The sequence below is a fragment of the Carassius carassius genome, chromosome 11 (assembly GCF_963082965.1).
Source record: "Carassius carassius chromosome 11, fCarCar2.1, whole genome shotgun sequence".
Lineage (NCBI taxonomy): Eukaryota > Metazoa > Chordata > Actinopteri > Cypriniformes > Cyprinidae > Carassius > Carassius carassius.
Genome location: NC_081765.1, coordinates 4,332,078 through 4,350,800, shown reverse-complemented (window position 1 = coordinate 4,350,800; position 18,723 = coordinate 4,332,078). Strand labels below are relative to the sequence as shown.

Here is an 18,723-nt window from a genome sequence, read left to right as displayed (position 1 = left end):
CTTATGAATATTAACTTTGACAATAAATTCAAGCACCATAAATCACAGGCGTGAGTGGATGGGGTGAGACCAGACCGGGCGAGACTCACCCATCTCTCAGTAGTGACGCAGAGCTCTGAGGGGACAGCGGAGAGAGAGAGAGAGAGAGAGAGAGAGAGAGAGAGAGAGAGAGAGAGAGAGAGAGGAGGGGCGCAGGGTCTCTCTCCCTCCCTCTCTCTCTCGCTCTCTCTCTCTCTCTCTCATTGAGCGCAGTGCAGTGCAGACCACGACTGCTGTCCTCTCAGAGCAGCAGACACTACCGCACACAAGGGCTATATTCATACAACCATATAAATAACAGGCAATGGGGCTCACTCTGAACCTGTGCATTTTTTCATTGCTCATATGGACTTCTACAAGTGCATTTAACCTGGACACGCGAAACGTCCTGAGGAAGAACGGTGAACCGGGCAGCCTCTTCGGATTCTCTCTCGCCTTGCACCGGCAGCTCCAGCCGTACGATAAGAGAATGTGAGTAGAATCGGTTACTGAATATCGTTGTGATTAATCGAGATCACTGACTGATCACTGGAGTCTGAGCAGATGCGTTCTGTAGGTCATCTTCCGTTCATCCTGCACCTGTGCCCCGTTCATTTTTAAACAGTTGTGTTACTTCTACCTGCTCTATAAGAACATGAAACGATGCGTTTAATAGTACAATAGTTCGTAAAGAAAGAAACCTTTTTTTTTGAATGGTGAAATGTTAGTGATCGTATGGTGATCAGCTCATTAATCGTCGTGTGCTGCTGGAAGGGCTTCTGCTTACTTACTGACAACTTCACAACACACAACGTGATGCGACAAGTCTCCAGGGGACAATGGCTTTTCACACTCAAAGAATTCAAAGAGTAATATCGTAAAGTCTGATCTTAAATGTAAATGTTCCTCGGTGGTTATATTCAGCAAAAAATCCATGTTATAAAGGTTTTTTTTTTTTTTTTTTTTTTTTTTTTGCTGAATTTGGCTCTTGAGTTAATCATATGGGTATTAAAAAACGCTGTTTTGTGTAAACCATATTTATGCCACTGCCACAGAAGAACCTTTTTGGGTTCCTCAAAGAACCTTTCAAAAAGCAGTTCTTAAAAGCACCTTTTTTTCTTAGTATGAAAACATTTAATAATCGGAACAACCCTTTTCCACTGAACAACCTTCCATCTTTTTCCCAAAAAAACCATTTTGTGTATAATGGAAAGGCTTAATGGATGGAAAAAGTTCTTAAGGGAAGCAATGATGCCTTTATGCATACAAACGTTTTGTCAGGTTGGTCATTTGTGTTCATTTTCTTTTACCCTGTCTCTCAGATCTGTTTAATTAAGGGTGAGATGCTATATGGTCTAAGGCTGTAAAACATCTGTCAGGATGGGGCACTAACAAATTAACTTAGGACTCCTTTTAGGACAAGTTTGAAATGTAAAGACATTCAAAACACAGTTAAGTAAAGACAAGTTTACTAAAAAACTTTACAATTTGGCCCCCTTGTAAAAGAGCAGTTAAAAAAGTTAAGATGAAAGAAATGATGTGCTGCTTTGCATATTTCTCTGCATTGCTGAAATGATTTGAGATTTGCATTTAACAAATAGGCTGAATGATTTACTAAGTGTGTGTGTGTGTGTGTGTGGAGGGTCACTGGTTAAATAGAACACACAGGCATTTAACAGTGTTTAAACAGTTGTGTGAAATGAACAAGTGTGAGTTTTCTCGTGTGTGTGTGTGTGTGGTGAAAGACACCTGTTTACAGCATCTACGCTGCCATGAAAGTGTGTAGCACCTGTGACCACCAGACGTGTCCCTCTGTCTTTCCTGTTGATGTAAATGTCTAGGCCTTTTCATATTTATCTCCAGTCTCGTGTGGAATTAGTTGATTGTGTGAATAATGTATGCAAACCAGTGTATGCTGGTGCTCAATCTTTGGATGCATTGCCAATGGTTCACACAGGTCATTTCCAGAGTGAAAGCAGTATCTGATACACTGTACTGAGAACTATCAGCTGTAGCAATATGTGTGCATTTCTGTTTCTGAGTCAAAGCAGCTCTTATTTAAGCACTTGTTTAAGTGTATCTTTGGGAGTCCTGGCAGATGCCATACAAGTAGAATTTAGTGTGCCACACAAAAAGTCTTCCTTCCTGCCTTTCTTATAACTTCCTGTGGTGTGTAAGCAACCTGCTCATCGACTCTTATAATCCATCAGAAGGAAGCCACATGATTCCCAAGAAACAAAACATGTAAAGTGACATGACAGCCAAGTATGGTGACCCATACTCAGAATCCGTGCTCTGCATTTAACCCATCCATAGTGCACACACACATCAGTGAACACACACACACACACACACTGAGCATTGGGCAGCCATTTATACTGCAGTGCCTGGGGAGCAGTTGGGGGTTCAGTGTCTTGCTCAAGGGCACATCAGTCATGGTATTGCCAAGACTCAAACCCACAACCTTAGGGTAAGGAGTCAAACACTCTAACCACTAGGCCACGACTTCCCGAATGTCTCTGATGCTGTGAGTATCCACAGAGGTGGATGAACAGGTTGGCATTTGTTTACACTGGACCAGGACACATCAGGCCATCTGTGCTCATGTAACTCGAGAGATAGATCGCTACAGGCCCCTTCTCTTTTCTTTATTTTCATTTCTTTTTGTGTGAATGTGTTGGTCTCCTCAGGTGTGTGAAGATTTTAAGCTCTAGAGATTCTAGTGATTTGTATTGTGGTTGCACTGAAATGAAAATCAAACTGAAACCGCTTGCAAAAGGCTATGTCTTTAATTTATGTATTTGAAACTGATTATTGCATAATACAAACACCATCTGTAGCTTATGTAATGCATTTGATGGGATGCTAGTTAGTCTAACACTGTAAGACAACTGCATGCATGCAGTCTATTCAAGAATGGGGAAATGTACTGTACACGTACAGTTAGGAAAATCAAGTGCAGACTGAACTTCAGCTTCAGTTTTGACTTATAATACACTTCAATGAGAAGTGACCACTTCAGAAGTGACTAGCTGATGCATGTGTCTCATCCGCAACAAACATGTGCAAAATGAGAGTGAAAGATCAGGTAAGATACTACAGCCATTATATTGCATTAAATATCATGCAGTTGTTGCCTAGCCAATTAATTAAGTATAGTGACCCATCCCTACTGTATACAATTACATCAAACCCCAAACATGAACACAAACAACCCAACATAATATAACACACATGTAACATCTTACAATCCAATTTAACCAGACACAACCAGAGCAAAACCCAACACAAGAAGCCTGGCACAATCAAGCTTTGTCAGTGTAGCTCATCTCAGACAACTGCAGCGACTGCACTGCTGGATCGTGATGAACAAAGACACATTTCTAGATGAGCAGTGTTTGAGACACACAGCAGCTGGTGCAGCTTTGGCACGGATGCTTTTGGACTGTGTAACAGAACTAGTGAAAGGTTATGGCTGTGGTATATTTTCTAATGGAAAGATGGGAAGGTCTGCATGCCTGAAGTGATGAGCAGAGACAGATGAGTGTGGTCGTTTCTCTCCTTCAGTGATGAAGCAGCGGTCTGAAACAGGTATTAGCTGAATCACTGGATAAAAGTGTGCGGGATGAATATATTTACAGTGAGACCATGACACGGTTTTACAAATTGATTTTTTTTTTCAATCAGTTGAATCATTTCAATCTGTTTTTACACTGATGCCAAAACTGACTAATATCTTATATATAATCTTTTGTATTTGTATCCATGAAGTAGTATTTAAAGAAGGAAATTACTATCTAGGGCTGAATGTCCTCAAAGATAACTATATTAAGATATATGACATTACTGTGATATATTTTTTTGAATACTGTGCTTGCTGTAAAAGCACTTTGGTCAAACTCTTCATCCACAACGTAGTGTTAATTGTAATTCGTTAAACAGGTTTAGAAGCAAAAATGTTTTTCCTGCAGAGATGAATCAACTGTACAGTGTGTAAGTGGCAGGTTGCAGCCAGCTGTGGGTATAAAGAGTAAAAACACACACACCGGGTGCTGTCAGTTTACTCTTTTATATTATAATTGCTGCGGTTTGTCTATCTATGTGAACTCAAACACAGAAGTTAGGTCAAATAAAATAAAGGAAAAAGAAGAATGCTTATATTTAATAATGTGCATTGCATTAGTACATGCCTTGTTTAACAACTGCATGAATTTAAAATGTAATGTAAAATGTCATTTGAATTGGAATTAGTATGTACGGAGGCCCGCACATGCAAGAAAAAAAGTACGCTAAATCGTGTGCACGATTTACTAATTCGTTCCCTCAATGTACTAAAACGTGCACACGATTACTATTGCGTTCCCTCGATTTACTATTTCGTTCACTCGAATTATAAATTGTGTGCAAAGTAAAGTAAAGATAAAGATAATCATAGATGTGCACTCTGCACATAGCTTTCGAGAAGTAATTTTGCTCAGTTAGACTATAAACCTGGTGACCCTGATTAAATAAACCCTCTTAGTGTCAACAATGGCATGCTTAGACTAATCAAACTCAAATTGTTCAAGAACAATGAAGCCTGAAAATACGACAGGGCAACATTCTGTGGCTTTTTGAGCTAAATGCTGTTTTCCCATAATTTCTCTAATGAGATCTTTTGTCCTTCCTTATGTTGATTGGAAACGGCGAGTGTCAGGTTGACTGGCCACATTCTCAACAACTTTAATGATTTGTCTCTCAGTCCAATAACCACCCAAGGCATCAAGAAATATATGGCAATGCCTATTATCCAGTGATAACAATGAAACATTTGATTGGTCTGTATGGTGGAGTGTCCCAGTATAGTAAGCCACTGGTGGTCTACATGCTGATCTGAATAGACTCACCATGGAAAGTAGATTAAGGGGCACTGGGTGCACAGATGAAATGCTGATGAAACCTCTCAACACCATAATGGCTGGCCTGTTTCCCATGTAGAGAGCATAGTGTTGAGCACTCAAACTCCAGCTCTGGCATGCCGTTCCTAGTGTTGTCCATCAGATATGTGTTGAATTTCCCAACCATGATTGAGGGGTGCTGTGGTCCTGGAGCTCTCCAAATCTTACAGTCCACCTGCATGCCCCATCTTCCTGGGAATGGACTCCAGCTATTTGCTGTAATGTTTTATCATAGTAAGACTCACAAGTAAGCTCAAAACAAGAAAGCTAATAAAATAATTGGTCTGTTCAATATTTGATGCACCTTTACTCAAACGGTCTCTAAATTTTTGCAAAACACCACAAACATTAAGCTGTTGCTATCCTGGTTAAACACTGTACATACGAAATGACCATGTGTCAGTAAAACACCAAAATCTTTTATTCCTTTTCACACATATTATAATTACAGGGGCAGATTATTGATTAACAAAGACTATTTTTAGCATGGTTTCTTGCACAGTGTTGTGTTATGACCTCTAAACACTTTTTAGCGCAGTGTTTATAAACTAATGCATTTTGAGATCAAATAACCAGCTCCATATATATTATTTTTCTCTAATATAGTGTCTGATAGAGCCAAGTCTTACTTTTTTTTTATTTACTGAAGTGCCCAGAAGAGTTGATTCGTAAGCGTTGTCAATTAAGACAAATGTTCTGGAAGTGTTTCATCAGAATAAGAGTTGCTGAGTCAGCTGTTGTGAACCGCTGTGTGTGAAGCTAAGCAATCTGCCTCTGTGTGCCTCAATGTCATGCTGACTTATATCTGACCGTTCACTGGAAAAATCTAATCTGTATAGTTGTGGTAGTAGGCAGTGAAAGAATTTTCCTTCTCTCAGGAAAGGAGTGTCGGGGATGAATTGTGGAAAAAGGGATTGGTTATGCATTAGGTTTATTTATGCAGTGTGATACAATGCAGATATTTGGGTGAGTCAGTTATTGATTTAATGTGTATTGAGTTTTTATTTCTGACTTCACAAGCACTATTTATGCTTTGATAAGCAGTCATATTAAGTGCAACATCACTTGCATGATCTCAGAAACACTTCATTTATCAGCATCTCATCATCTTATCATGCATCTTATCATGTTAAATTATTTTCAGCGTTGATTCAGAAAAGAGGCATTATTGGGTCTTCGTGTGTTTTGTTCTGGTGTGATGACAGCAGTGTGCGTGTCAATAATTGATTTGGTGCAGCTGGCTGATGGGTGTTGGAAACAGGAAGACACCCGCTGATGAAATAATCTGTCAGATCCTCTTCATCAGAAAGACTGATAATCACGTCATAATTACAGGGTTTTTTCCTGTGTTTAGTCTTGCTACCAATCTGTGGCTCTGTTCCAAAATCGTCTATGGTAGCAAATAGTGCTCCTCATGAGAGAAACTGGCTACACTTTATTTTACAGTAATTTTAATGAACTTTAACATGCATTTTACACACATCTGCATGTGTGTTTTCAGTATGTTTTACTGAGCTTGTCACAGTGAATTCTGGGGTAGCCTTTTTCCACAAAGGATACTTGCAGTGCTTTTTTTATGTTTGCTGAAAAAAATAAAATGATTCATTTATTTTATTTTCTTTTATTTCTTTGCACAGATTGCTGATTGGTGCTCCCAGAGCCAGGGCCTTATCCAATCAGGGAGCAAACATCACGGGTGGGCTGTACAGCTGTGACATCACCACCCATCCTGATGACTGCACTCGAGTGGACTTTGACAATGATGGTGCGCAGAAAAACTAGTTATTGGTACCACAGATGTAACAATATCATATGAGATGTAAAGCCAGGCATGTACAGTAGATGTCTACTGGTACTTTTATTGGTAAGCAGTAGCAGGATTCTTTGATAGACAGATCTTGAATTAATCATGCCTTGGTTTCTGTTCATGGTGACTCTCACAGTTGATGCTCATGTGGAGAATAAGGAGAACCAGTGGATGGGTGTAACTGTTCAGAGTCAGGGACCTGGAGGCAAGATTGTGGTACGTCAAGAGCATAGTTACCAATTACCTGACATCAAGTTACATTGTCATAACTTGTATTATTTATCAAACAATGTCTGACTCTGTACTGTATCAGCACACAACTCTAGCTTTTTTATTTCTGTCTCAGACATGTGCCCATCGCTACCAGCGTCTGTTGTTCCCCAATACACCTCAAGAGGCGCGTGACATCACGGGACGATGCTACATGCTCAGTCAGGACCTGAGCATCGACAGCCAGTCAGACGAGGATGGGGGGAACTGGAAATTCTGCGACGGTCGCACCAGGGGTCACGAAAGATTCGGGGCCTGTCAGCAGGGCTTGGCTGCCACCTTCACTAAAGACTTCCACTATGTCATCTTTGGAGCACCAGGCGCATACAACTGGAAAGGTAGAAAAGACATTTGATGCAAAAGATGATGTAAAAAAAGAAGCAGAACCTGCGTCAGATGGGCTGTGTGTGGTCTGGGGTGTGTCATCTGAGATTGAGACCACAGCAGAAGTGACTCACAGGTCACTGTTTTGACCTTTGGCAAGGTCTTACCTCACAGACACATCATACTGCTATCATTTATTTATTATGATGGACTGATCCATAAAAAATAGCCAGTGTTTTTACTTACATGTTTTGTATGCATTGTGACCCCCACTGGTGAGGAGGAGCACTGCAACTGCAGCATGTAAGAAATATTGCTGCTGCAAATATAACATACATTAAATAACCCCATAGTATTCATGAATCACCTCGTAGTAGATCTATACAGGTGGAGCTGGGGAAGGTGGAGGGTTTCTGAAACAAGCTGCACAGCTACGGCAAGCTCTAGTCATATATTTGAATGTTGAGCAGCGAGCTCATTGGCTACTGATACAGGAGAGAACCAATCAGCTGTGCCATGTGATAATGATGTCATTACGTCAGATTGAGTTAGACCTATTGGACTGCTATCAGAGTTTTGTGCCAGAACTCTGTATATTATTAAAAATAACGATTTCAAATTAACCACACTTCTTTTACACATGGGTTTGCTTAAATAAAACACACATTTTTAATAACCATTCAGTCTTTTGTTTTCCTGTATCAGCAAAATCTTGTTGTTTAGCACTCACCCCATTACATCCCTTCTCTAGGTATAGTGCGTGTTGAACAGAAGAACAACACTCTGCTGGAAATGGGCTTGTTTGATGACGGTCCTTATGAGGTCGGGGATGAAAACCGCCTGGATCCGAATCTCGTGCCAGTACCAGCCAACAGTTACTTAGGTGAGAACATGAGAACCATGTACAGTACATCCGTGTTTGTAAAAAATACAATTACTGCTGTGGTCAGTAATTGTATTTTGAAGTGACACTTAATCTCGCATATGTACAGGATTCTCGTTAGATTCCGGCCACAGTATCACGAAGAAAGGCAAACTCATCATAGTGTCTGGAGCGCCGCGGGCCAATCACAGCGGAGCAGTGGTGTTTCTGCGGAAGGAGGGCGAAGTGTCCACCACGCTCGCACCTGAACACGTTCTGCAAGGACCAGGACTCGCATCCTCCTTTGGATATGACGTTGCTGTGGTGGACCTAAATGGAGATGGGTAGGTGACACAAGATCTGTTGAATAATAATAAAGTAACTTCTGAAACTGAGTGAGTGGGTTGTGAATGGCCAGCTGAACTGTGTTGATTGTCCCTCCAGCTGGCAGGACGTTGTGGTTGGTGCGCCCCAGTTCTTCCAGAGAGATGAGGAAGTGGGTGGAGCCGTGTATGTTTACATCAATAAGGCTGGAAGGTGGAAGGACATCGCTCCTACTCGCCTGAATGGAACGAAAGACTCCATGTTTGGACTGGCTGTGGAGAACATTGGAGACATTAATCTGGATTCTTTTGAAGGTTAAATGCAGGAGTTGTTTGGTTAGCTTTGGATGCAAAATAATGAATTTGTTTGGTCTGTTCAGGTTATTTCACATTCTTCCCGCTTGTGTCTCAGATATTGCAGTAGGTGCTCCTTACGCAGACTCAGGGTTTGGGAGCGTCTACATCTACCACGGATCTGCTGACGGCATCAATACCACACCGGCTCAGGTTAGACACTCTCCACTCTCTGTCTCTGTCACGTTTTCTCTTCTGTCTGCAGTTTTAATGGAACATATCAGTGAGAAATTACTTGGATCAAATATTGGTGGAACTGAAAGGAATAAATGGCACTAGGAGACTCATTTTCGTGTTATCCTCTTTAAAAGCTTTTCCATTTTAAGCATAAAACATTGGCGAAAAAATAGATACATACTTGATTTTATACATTAGAGATTTCATTATATATCAAAATCTAATTTGGTCATGATTCTACTTTGTTTTTGTCTGATGTTACTCTGTTGTGAACTATACACACCATATATAAAATCCCTTATCTTCAATGTATGTATATACTGTATATATTTCAGGATATTGAAGATAATAAATAAATAAAATTTAATTTTATTATTATAATTTTACATTTTTTAGTCTTTGTTATTAAACAACGAATACAGCCTTAACTTTGTCTACAAACACTAAGACATCTGACCTGATCTTGCAGATACTGGAGGGTAAACTGCACAATATTAAGATGTTTGGCTATTCTCTGGCTGGAAACATGGACCTGGATCAGAACTCGTACCCTGATCTCGCCGTGGGCTCGCTCTCTGACACAGTTTTCATATACAGGTGATGATAGCTCACTTCTCAAGTCAAAGTCATTTCCTAAAGATGTTTTGAGATGCTATAGCGCTATATAACATCCCTCTTGTGTGCAGGTCCAAAACAGTTATTAGCATCAAGAAAGACATCAAGGTGACACCAAAGGAGATCGACTTGATGAAGAAAACATGTGGCAACAGCGTCTGGTGAGATCCTGACAAATCAAGAGCTCAAAAAGCATCTGTCATAAATGTGCTAGACATGTGGGAAATATTAATGAGTGTTTAATCTTGCATCCTTTATAGCTTGACTGTAGAAGCGTGTTTCTCATATAAAGCAAACCCCTCCACCTACAACCCCAAACTCAGTAAGTCTGTTTATGCTCTGATATATTGACATACAATCATTATCTATTGTAATTTTGTATTATTTAGTCTAAAGGGCTGTTCACACCAAGGATGATAACGATAACTGTACAACATTGACAGCCAATCAGAATCCACCTGATTGTAAAGCGCTTGAGGGTTTTAAGCAGCAAACAACATTATAGCAGCATATGCTCACAATAAACAGAAGGCTATCATCCGTTAGTGCAAATGCTAATATAGTTAACATTACTGTTATACTTATTGTTCTCAATGTGAAAAGTGCTTAGGATTTAGTCCAGATGTATTCTGTATTGTTTATGCTGACAGACAAGATGCTACTGTAGATGGTATGTTACTAAACTAATAAAAGAAAAAAGTATTGAGGTCTGAAGCTCACACATTGTAAATGTTTTGATTGTTTGTTTGTTTCTGCCAGCCGTCTCCTGTACACTTGAGGCCGAGTGGTACCGCAGGAAGCTGGGTCTTCCATCTAGGGTTGTGTTTCTGGAGAAGAGTGCGATGGATCAGGACTTTCAGTCGACCGGCTCTCTGGAGCTACGAGGACAGAACAAGAAAGCCTGTTACAAGACCAAACTCAGACTACAAGTAAATACAGCTTTAAATTAAATTTTCTTCCATATTGTGCTGCACATACAGGTTTCATTGGTTATCATTTAAAAAGGTTACGCTTTATTTCAAGGTGTCCTTGTTACATTGTAATTATACATTTAAGTACTGTGTAATATTAATTAACTACGTGTAGGCTACTTACAATATGGTTAGGGTTTGGATTAGGGTTTGGCTTAGTGTTACTTGCATGTAATAATGCACAATTAATTGTTATTATAATAGTAAGTACATGTAACATGTGTAACAAGGCTGATGAGTTGTGAGACTTTTATTAGACAGAGACGTGGTCATAACAGGTATATAGGGGACAAGACACAAGAATAATCCTAGGGCAAGCATGGGTCCTTGATGAGCTAACAATATCCAGAGGGCTAAGCAAGAGGGGTAATCCAGTAACCAGAGCAAAAGTGTCAAAACACGATTAACAGGGAAAGGCAAGAAAAAGACTATACTATGAAAACTATAAACTTAAAAAAGACTAAGAAAACTAGAAACAGAGACAAAACTATGATAACAAGAAACTGAAACAAGACTACGAAAACTAAAAACTAAGACAAGACTAAGAGAACTTACACAGAAAGGATTTTGTATGCAGCTATCGCTAGGAGAGGGATATAGGCAGAACAATACTCTGCCGTGTGTGAAAGGAAGTCCAAGCTTATAATGCATGTCTGATGATTGTGCTGTGTGTGTGTAATTGATGGCAGCTGTGAGTGATCGGTGCAATGGAGCATGGGAAATGTAGTCCAGGATGTACTGTGTAGTGTGAGAGTCTTGAGAGTGTTGTGGATGATGACCTCTAGTGGTGATTTAACATAAGTTCAGTGACCGGATCATGACAGAAACCTTTAAATAAAGTGTTACCAAAAAAAAAAAAAAATTATGGAAGGTGGGGACTTGGTCCTGTTCATCTGTTGTTGATTGGCTTGTGAGATGTGGGTGTGGCACTTAAATATAGCAACAGATGAAAGTGAGCTTGCAGGGGGAAGGTTTAAGTGGATTCAATGATTCTGCATATGTCACCAGAGAAAGGTTTGTCATTTGAATTATAACATTCTGATTAAACATCATGTGATATCAAATGAAACATATGCATGGATTTATTGTTGACAGTACGAACTACAGCATGCATTCAAAATATGTGGCTATTGGTGATTGCTATTGGTGAGGAACAGACCAAGATGAAAATCCTCCCCTCCAGTGTTAACTTTGGAATTTTCACTTTATCAGTTAATCAAATTTTGTTTACAGGAATCATACATCTACAATTCCTATAATTCTCATTTTGGAATTAGGAACTTTGGAGTTATTATGACATTCCAAGAGCCTCTGTTTAAGCTTTTCGATCTTTATTTCAATACACGTTGACTGAGTGGGATCTGTCATGTGCTGGTTTTCAGGAAGGCATCAGGGATAAGCTCAGAGCAATTCCTATCGAGGTGTCTGTGGCCATTCAGAGTGCTTCGAGAGGCAAACTGCAGAGCTCTCTGCCACAACTAACTCCAATACTAGACTCCACTGTGCCCAACAAGACCATCACCGAGGTATACCAACAACTGACAGTCAATACATCTTTAGATCCTTTACTGTAAACATAATAAATGTAACTTAAACTGTAAACTTTAAAAGGTCAGTTTGGTCGCCTTTAAAATTGACAATACTTTTTGTATAGACATATATATGTATATATCGGCTGATTAATTAAGTACTAGTAAAAAAGATTTGATTTGCCATGTTTCCTGGATTAGGTGAACTTCCTGAAGGAGGGTTGTGGCACAGACAACATCTGTCAGAGTAACCTACAGCTGCAGTACAGGTTCTGCTACAGAGAGTCCAAACAAGATGTGTTTCCTCCTCTACCGCTGTGTGTATACGAAACACATCACACACTACTAGAAGCATGCAACACAAACCCAACACACACTCTGATTGCATTAATAACACATCTATAACTAGTGATCTTAAATATATTACTACTACTAAAAAGTCTTTATATACCCTCATAGTCTAAATTGCATATAATTTATAATCGATATACAAGGTTTCTAAATTTTCAAATCGATCTCTCAGGGAGAATGGGATGCCGGTGATTTCTCTGAGTGATCAGAAGGACTTTGCTCTGGAGGTCACAGTCAGGAACAGGAATGGAGATGATGCTCATGAAGCCAGATTGATTGGGCAGTTTGATGAATCTCTCTCGTACTCTGGATTCAGATCTCTGAGAACTACTGTAAGTGGCTCACAAATCTTTGTCTAAATTGCATCACCATGTTACTATATTTCTATGAAATCTTGTTGTTTTTAGAGTCATTTGGTTTTGTAATGGATCCAGTGAACTAAATTTCTAAATTTCTCATTACGATGAGCTCTATTTTCCTCTCAATAGGAGACTAGCAATCCGTAAAGCCAACTATATTGTATGATATGATGTTGTGTAACCAAACCCGTGTCTTGCTGCAGGATAAACATGTGATCTGTGCTGCCAATCAGAATGGCTCCCTGGCAGAGTGCGAGCTGGGAAATCCTTTTAAAAGGGATTCGGAGGTCAGTAATACTTCAAAGATGCTATACGACTCTAATTTATGAATTGCCATTTTAATACAAATGTTTTTATGTGTAGGTAACGTTCTACGTCATATTGAGCACTGGCAAGATATCGCTCGACACCAAAGAGGTGGAGATCGACCTTCAGCTGGAAACGTACGTCTGAAATTTCAGAATCACTATTGATTTGAACATGCATATGAACTAATACATGAACTAAAATGCTACCACAAGCCTGTTTTAATTGAATCATGAATGTATACTGCTATGTCTGTTCTGAAACAGGACGAGTTCACAGGAAGGTCTGGGCAAAGTGAAGGCCAAAGCCAAAGTGGTGATTGAACTCCTTCTTTCTGTACAAGGGTACGAATCATCACTTTATTTAAGCAAGCATGCTCTCCATTGAAAACCACTGCTGAGATATTAAGAATACATTTTCTGACTTTCATTACATATTACAGTAATATTACACCAGTTACACTATTATAATCAGTTATTGTGCAGTACATTCTGCGTAAAGATGGCATCTTGCATTTAAGTGTCAAAGCTTCTAAAGCAAGGTTTACCATGAAACCATAGAAATACTGAAATAAATATACAGCTGTCGCCTCTTGAGTAAAGCACTTAACCTCAAACTAACGTACTGTATCTCTGCCATCACATACTTACAAGAAAGACAAAAGAAGTACACTTAAGCATACTTTACAGTACTTATTGCTGAAATAATATTCTTCAAAAGAATATACTTAAGGGTGAATTGAATGTTTTTGGAAGCATTCAATCCTACAATTATATTAAATTCAATTAGCTGAATTTTAGAATGTTTTGACCCACTTAAGTAGGACTTAAGTCCATATTTATTTGTATGTTCATCATTTTTCCTGTTTTCTTAAAAACATGGAATGAAGTTGCAATTTAGTATATTTAGAAAATATTAACTTATTGTATAACTCACTAAAGTTAGCATTACAATTAAGTATGTGTGTATTAAAACAGATTTAAAATGTACTTTTAATTTGATATTGTTATAAAGTGCACTTTTTAAAAGTGTCCATAATGTGTTAAATATTCATGGAAGTGTACTCTTTAAATACAAACATCATTCCTTTTATTTCATTAACATTATATTCTCTGCAAGTACAGTTTATAGTTTTAAGATTTTATATAAACTACAAATGCACATTCAATACAGTTAAGTGGATTTCTTTTCTTTTTCACAAGCATCTATAATTAGTGGTGTCTTGTCAGCGAGGCTGTTGTATCTCATGGCTGTCTTGTCGTTGTGTATCAGGGTTGCCAAACCTGCTCAGGTCTATTTTGGAGGTGAAGTCAGAGGCATGAGCGCCATGAAGACAGAGGAGGAAGTCGGGAGCTTAGTCGAATATGAATTCAGAGTAAATGCTAAAATAGTTCATATACCTTTTTATATATCACTTCAGGTATTTTTTTCTTTTAAAACTCTACTTTTTTATTCTGTGCAGGTGATTAATTTGGGAAAGCCTCTGAAGTCTTTTGGAACTGCATCCCTGAGCATCCAGTGGCCTAAAGAAAGCTCTGTGGGGAAATGGCTGCTGTATCTGATGAAGATCAACACCAGGGACCTGCAGTTAGTCACCTGTTCACCTGAGACAGAGATCAACCCTCTCCGACTGAGCGAGGTATCAGATACTCAAGAGTTCAAGTCTGATTGAATGCTGTCCCACATTCCGATGTTTTCAACTAGATTGAGAAAACATTTGAAAGAATTGACTTATCTGACTGAGACTGATGATGATGAAACCAAATAACAACATGGACAACCCAACTGTGACACTTTTAGGAGTCGAGATCAACCAGGAGAAAGCGTGAGCTAGAGGAGCGGAAACCAGCTGAGGGGGTCAAAACAGCCTTCGTCCCGGACAAACGCAAGCACAAGATTCTGGTAATGAGACCGAGTTATTATTTTGTGGTGAACTTTACTTTTTAGCAATGCCATCAAACAACTTCTTGACATGAGTCTTGTTTTTCCTCGTAGTCTTGCAGTGGAGATGCCAGATGTGTGGAGATCAAATGCCCTCTACAGGGCTTGGACAACACTGCGCTCGTCGTTTTAAAATCCCGCCTGTGGAACTCCACTTTCCTCGAAGTAAGGACAACAAAGAGAGCTTATTCTGTTCCTTTGAAAGAATGTCTCGAGTTGTTAAAGCGTCCTGTTTTGTGCTCCTCTCTAAAACAGGATTATGTGTCCTACAATTACCTCGATATAATCGTGAAAGCTTCCATAAGTCTGGATGATTCTGCCAAGAACATTGTCCTTAAAAATCCTGAGACCCAGGTAACACGGTTTCCTATTCAAGTGTAACAGAGTAAAACATGATGTACTGTGTGAGTCACTGTAGATGTGATGGCAGGTGAGGCTGAGCGTGTTCCCGGAGACGGCCGTGACTCCGTTCGGAGGCGTTCCCTGGTGGATCATTCTGGTGGCTGTTTTAGCTGGAGTTCTGATGCTGGCTCTTCTGGTTCTGTTACTCTGGAAGGTAATGAAACACTCACATGCACATACGGAAAGTAAACAAAACCCCAATAGCATTCTGCATATGTTTGCTTAAGAAATATACGAGGACTTTTCAATTAATTTTTTTTCATTTCATTTAAGTATTTGTTGATTTTCTAGCTTTGTTTATCCTGGTTTACACTTTTAACGGTCCTAAAAAGAGTTTGGAGACTGCACTACACCTAAAAAAGAAAGAAATAACATTTCATATAATAAATAAATAAATGATTTAAAAAAAAAGTAACATGTCAAATATTTTTTCAAGAGAGATAGCCTACCACAGATAAACTTTTTAAATGTTTTTAAAAAAAACAACAACAAATAAATAAAAGCTGAGTTAACAGGGATCCCTTGTATATATATAAAACTGTTATGAAGAACGTACTTAAGTGCAAACAGGTGGTAATGTTTTTGGACACTTAATTGCAGTTGGATTATTTCATTATTATTATTATAGTTTACATTTATATCAAATGCAATTCGTTGAACTTTAAAATGCTTTTCTGACCCACTTAAGTAGGACTTCAGTATATATTTAATTTCATATTTCTCATTTGTTTGGACAGTGTAGTGCCAAGTGTTCAAACAAGTATTTATGGTCAACTAAAATATACTCTATGTACTTAAATATATTTATAATTGAACATTTTGTAATGATAAAGTTGCAATTAGTGCATAGAATGTATTAACCTTGAAATGTAATACCACAATAAAGTTAAAATTATAATAAAGTAGGATAGGATTTAGTATTCTAGTCAAAATAAGTGTACGTTAACAAAATATATTATTCAAAATCGATTTTAAAAGTGTACTTAAGTGTGTTGAAAACAGTCATGAAAGTGTGATCTCTTTAAGTACGCTTAAGTGATGTTTTTTTTTAAATATACTTTTGAGTACACATTCAGTACAATTAAGAGTACTTCTTTTTCACAAAGTGTTAGTGGATCGTGTTGATAGTTAATGTGATTCTCTACACCTCTATATATACGCATTAAAATCACCAAAATACCAGCTGATTCAAAGACACTGAGCAGAAATGAGGAGTGCAGTGAAATTCTCTCGTAGCATTTGAGTATTTAATTAATTTTACTCTCCAAATATTTTTTTGTGACCGGTGGATCAATCAGATGAAAAGATGTGTTTAGCACAAACCTTATCATGTTTGCAATGACCCCTGAATTTGCCCCCTCTGTAGTGCGGTTTCTTCAAGCGGGCCCAGAAGGACGAGTACGATGCCGCTTTTCACAAAGCGGAGATTCACGCTCAGCCCTCTGACAAACAGTCCACTGAGGCCTAGCTCTCCTCTCCCGGGTAAAACACGCTCGCTGCAGCAGAGTGGTGTCTGCATGACGTGTGGCCTAACTCACTAACTCATCCTGGGCTTCGTCAGAAGGGAGAGAAAGACACATGCTGCCCATGTGAAGCTCGGTTTTGTTTTGTATCGTGTCAGTGGATGTGCTTTAACGTGTTCTGTTTTGTCAAGCATGTGTTCTCCAAAGCACATAAATGCAGAATGAGTTTTCAATTGAGTCTTGGAACGATGTTTAACGTGCTTCTGTTCTTTCTCCGTCAGTGTGGATTTTTCAAACGCTCCAAATATGAGGACAGCGTTCCAAAATATCACGCGGTGAGGATTCGTAAGGAGACACGTCTCGTGAAAGATGGAAAGGACATGTTAGATCTCTTGGAGAAGAAGCAATGGATGACCACATGGGATGAGAACGAGAGCTACTCGTGAGACTGTCTCTGCATTTGCTATGAACATTTCTCCACCATCAGGCATCTCTAGTTGTGAAGGTTTCTCTGCGAGTCCGTGAGCCCAGTGTTGAAGAGAGACATGCGATGCCTAACAGAAAAAATCATTTGTATATTTTTTTGAAAGTTGCATGAGATGCCAAGACTGCGTTGTCTCGATTTTCTTTGTAAATATTTTACAATGCAGTTTATTTATTTTGTACTAAGATGCCCACTGTGCATGAACTGCCCAAAGATTATGTTTCATGTCTTTAGGTAACTGTAAATTAGACTGAATGTTTTGAGGTCTGTCAGATGAAGCTCAAGCGAGCAGTGTCAGAAGAGAAAAAATAAACGTCAATGAGTTACTGAAAAAATGTGGATGTATGACCCAGACATAAACCAGTTATGCAACTGGAGGAGTGCTACAAACCATCAAATGATGACACATCTGCATAAATCTAGAATGCTCACATTTCCTTGCTAATCATCATGTTTTAACGCCTGTTGGTTAGACTACCATTAAAGGGGCATTCATTCATTTTTCATTAGATCTGCCGTCTATCGAGCAACCAGGTCTCCTGAGTTACCAGTCTAACGAAAAGGGAACTGGGAATCAGGATTTTGTCCGTCATCAAATCTTTCCTCCTTGTACTAATGTCCACACTTGTTCTTTCTTTTGGCTTCAGAGCTATTCTGCGTTTTTGGCCACACAGGCACTGTTTCTCCAGTTTTCTCTGCTGGTAAAGCACTATTATACGTTTTTCATTGAGGATGTTTCACTGACTCTTCACAATCACCAAACTGCACTATGCTATGAGTGCAACTGATGGTTAGTGAAACAGCACAGGTCAACACTTTAACACACTGAAAAATACACTGCAGCGCACCATATAATTAAAATACGTTTTATTAAAAAAAAATACAGTCTTTATCTTACGTGATTGTATAATAAAAAAAAAAATATATAATTAGTTGTAGAGGTCTGTTTTTTCACTTCTTTATTGGTTAATTTAATTTTGTTGCATTATTGTATGTTATACAGAGCCAAGCACCAGACCACTGTGTCCCCGATAGTTTACAGTAGTTTTACTGTACATTTTCAACGTCACGTTTTCCATCTCCTAAACAAAATGCCATATCAAATTTGCAAATAAATAATCGATCAGACAGGTTTGCAAGAAGGTCTGAAATTATTCGCGAATGAGTTTGTAGTGCTGAACCGTCTGCAGAAGTTCTCACACTGTTAAGCCATATGATTTTATACAATCA

The 18,723-nt window shown here is 38.9% G+C and overlaps 1 protein-coding gene across 2 annotated transcripts; it reads left to right on the top strand.

Moving 5' to 3' along the window:
• Positions 1 to 240: 240 nt before the first annotated feature.
• itga6a (integrin, alpha 6a) lies at positions 241 to 17,565 on the top strand. 2 transcript variants are annotated; one of them, XM_059561400.1, is made up of 26 exons: positions 241 to 510; positions 6,593 to 6,720; positions 6,899 to 6,978; positions 7,109 to 7,370; positions 8,108 to 8,239; positions 8,349 to 8,562; positions 8,663 to 8,856; positions 8,954 to 9,048; positions 9,542 to 9,669; positions 9,759 to 9,848; positions 9,948 to 10,009; positions 10,447 to 10,616; positions 12,041 to 12,184; positions 12,389 to 12,504; positions 12,711 to 12,870; positions 13,101 to 13,184; positions 13,261 to 13,340; positions 13,470 to 13,547; positions 14,476 to 14,578; positions 14,666 to 14,842; positions 15,004 to 15,105; positions 15,199 to 15,309; positions 15,400 to 15,498; positions 15,575 to 15,700; positions 16,913 to 17,028; positions 17,291 to 17,426. In XM_059561400.1, the coding sequence occupies exons 1-25, from the start codon at positions 344 to 346 to the stop codon at positions 17,012 to 17,014; spliced, it is 3,204 nt and encodes a 1,067-aa protein (XP_059417383.1). In that variant the 5' UTR covers positions 241 to 343; the 3' UTR covers positions 17,015 to 17,028; positions 17,291 to 17,426. The 2 variants fall into 2 exon arrangements, with proteins under 2 accessions (XP_059417383.1, XP_059417382.1); XM_059561399.1 differs by lacking the exon at positions 16,913 to 17,028 and having other exon boundaries at positions 17,291 to 17,565.
• The last annotated feature ends 1,158 nt before the right edge of the window (positions 17,566 to 18,723 follow it).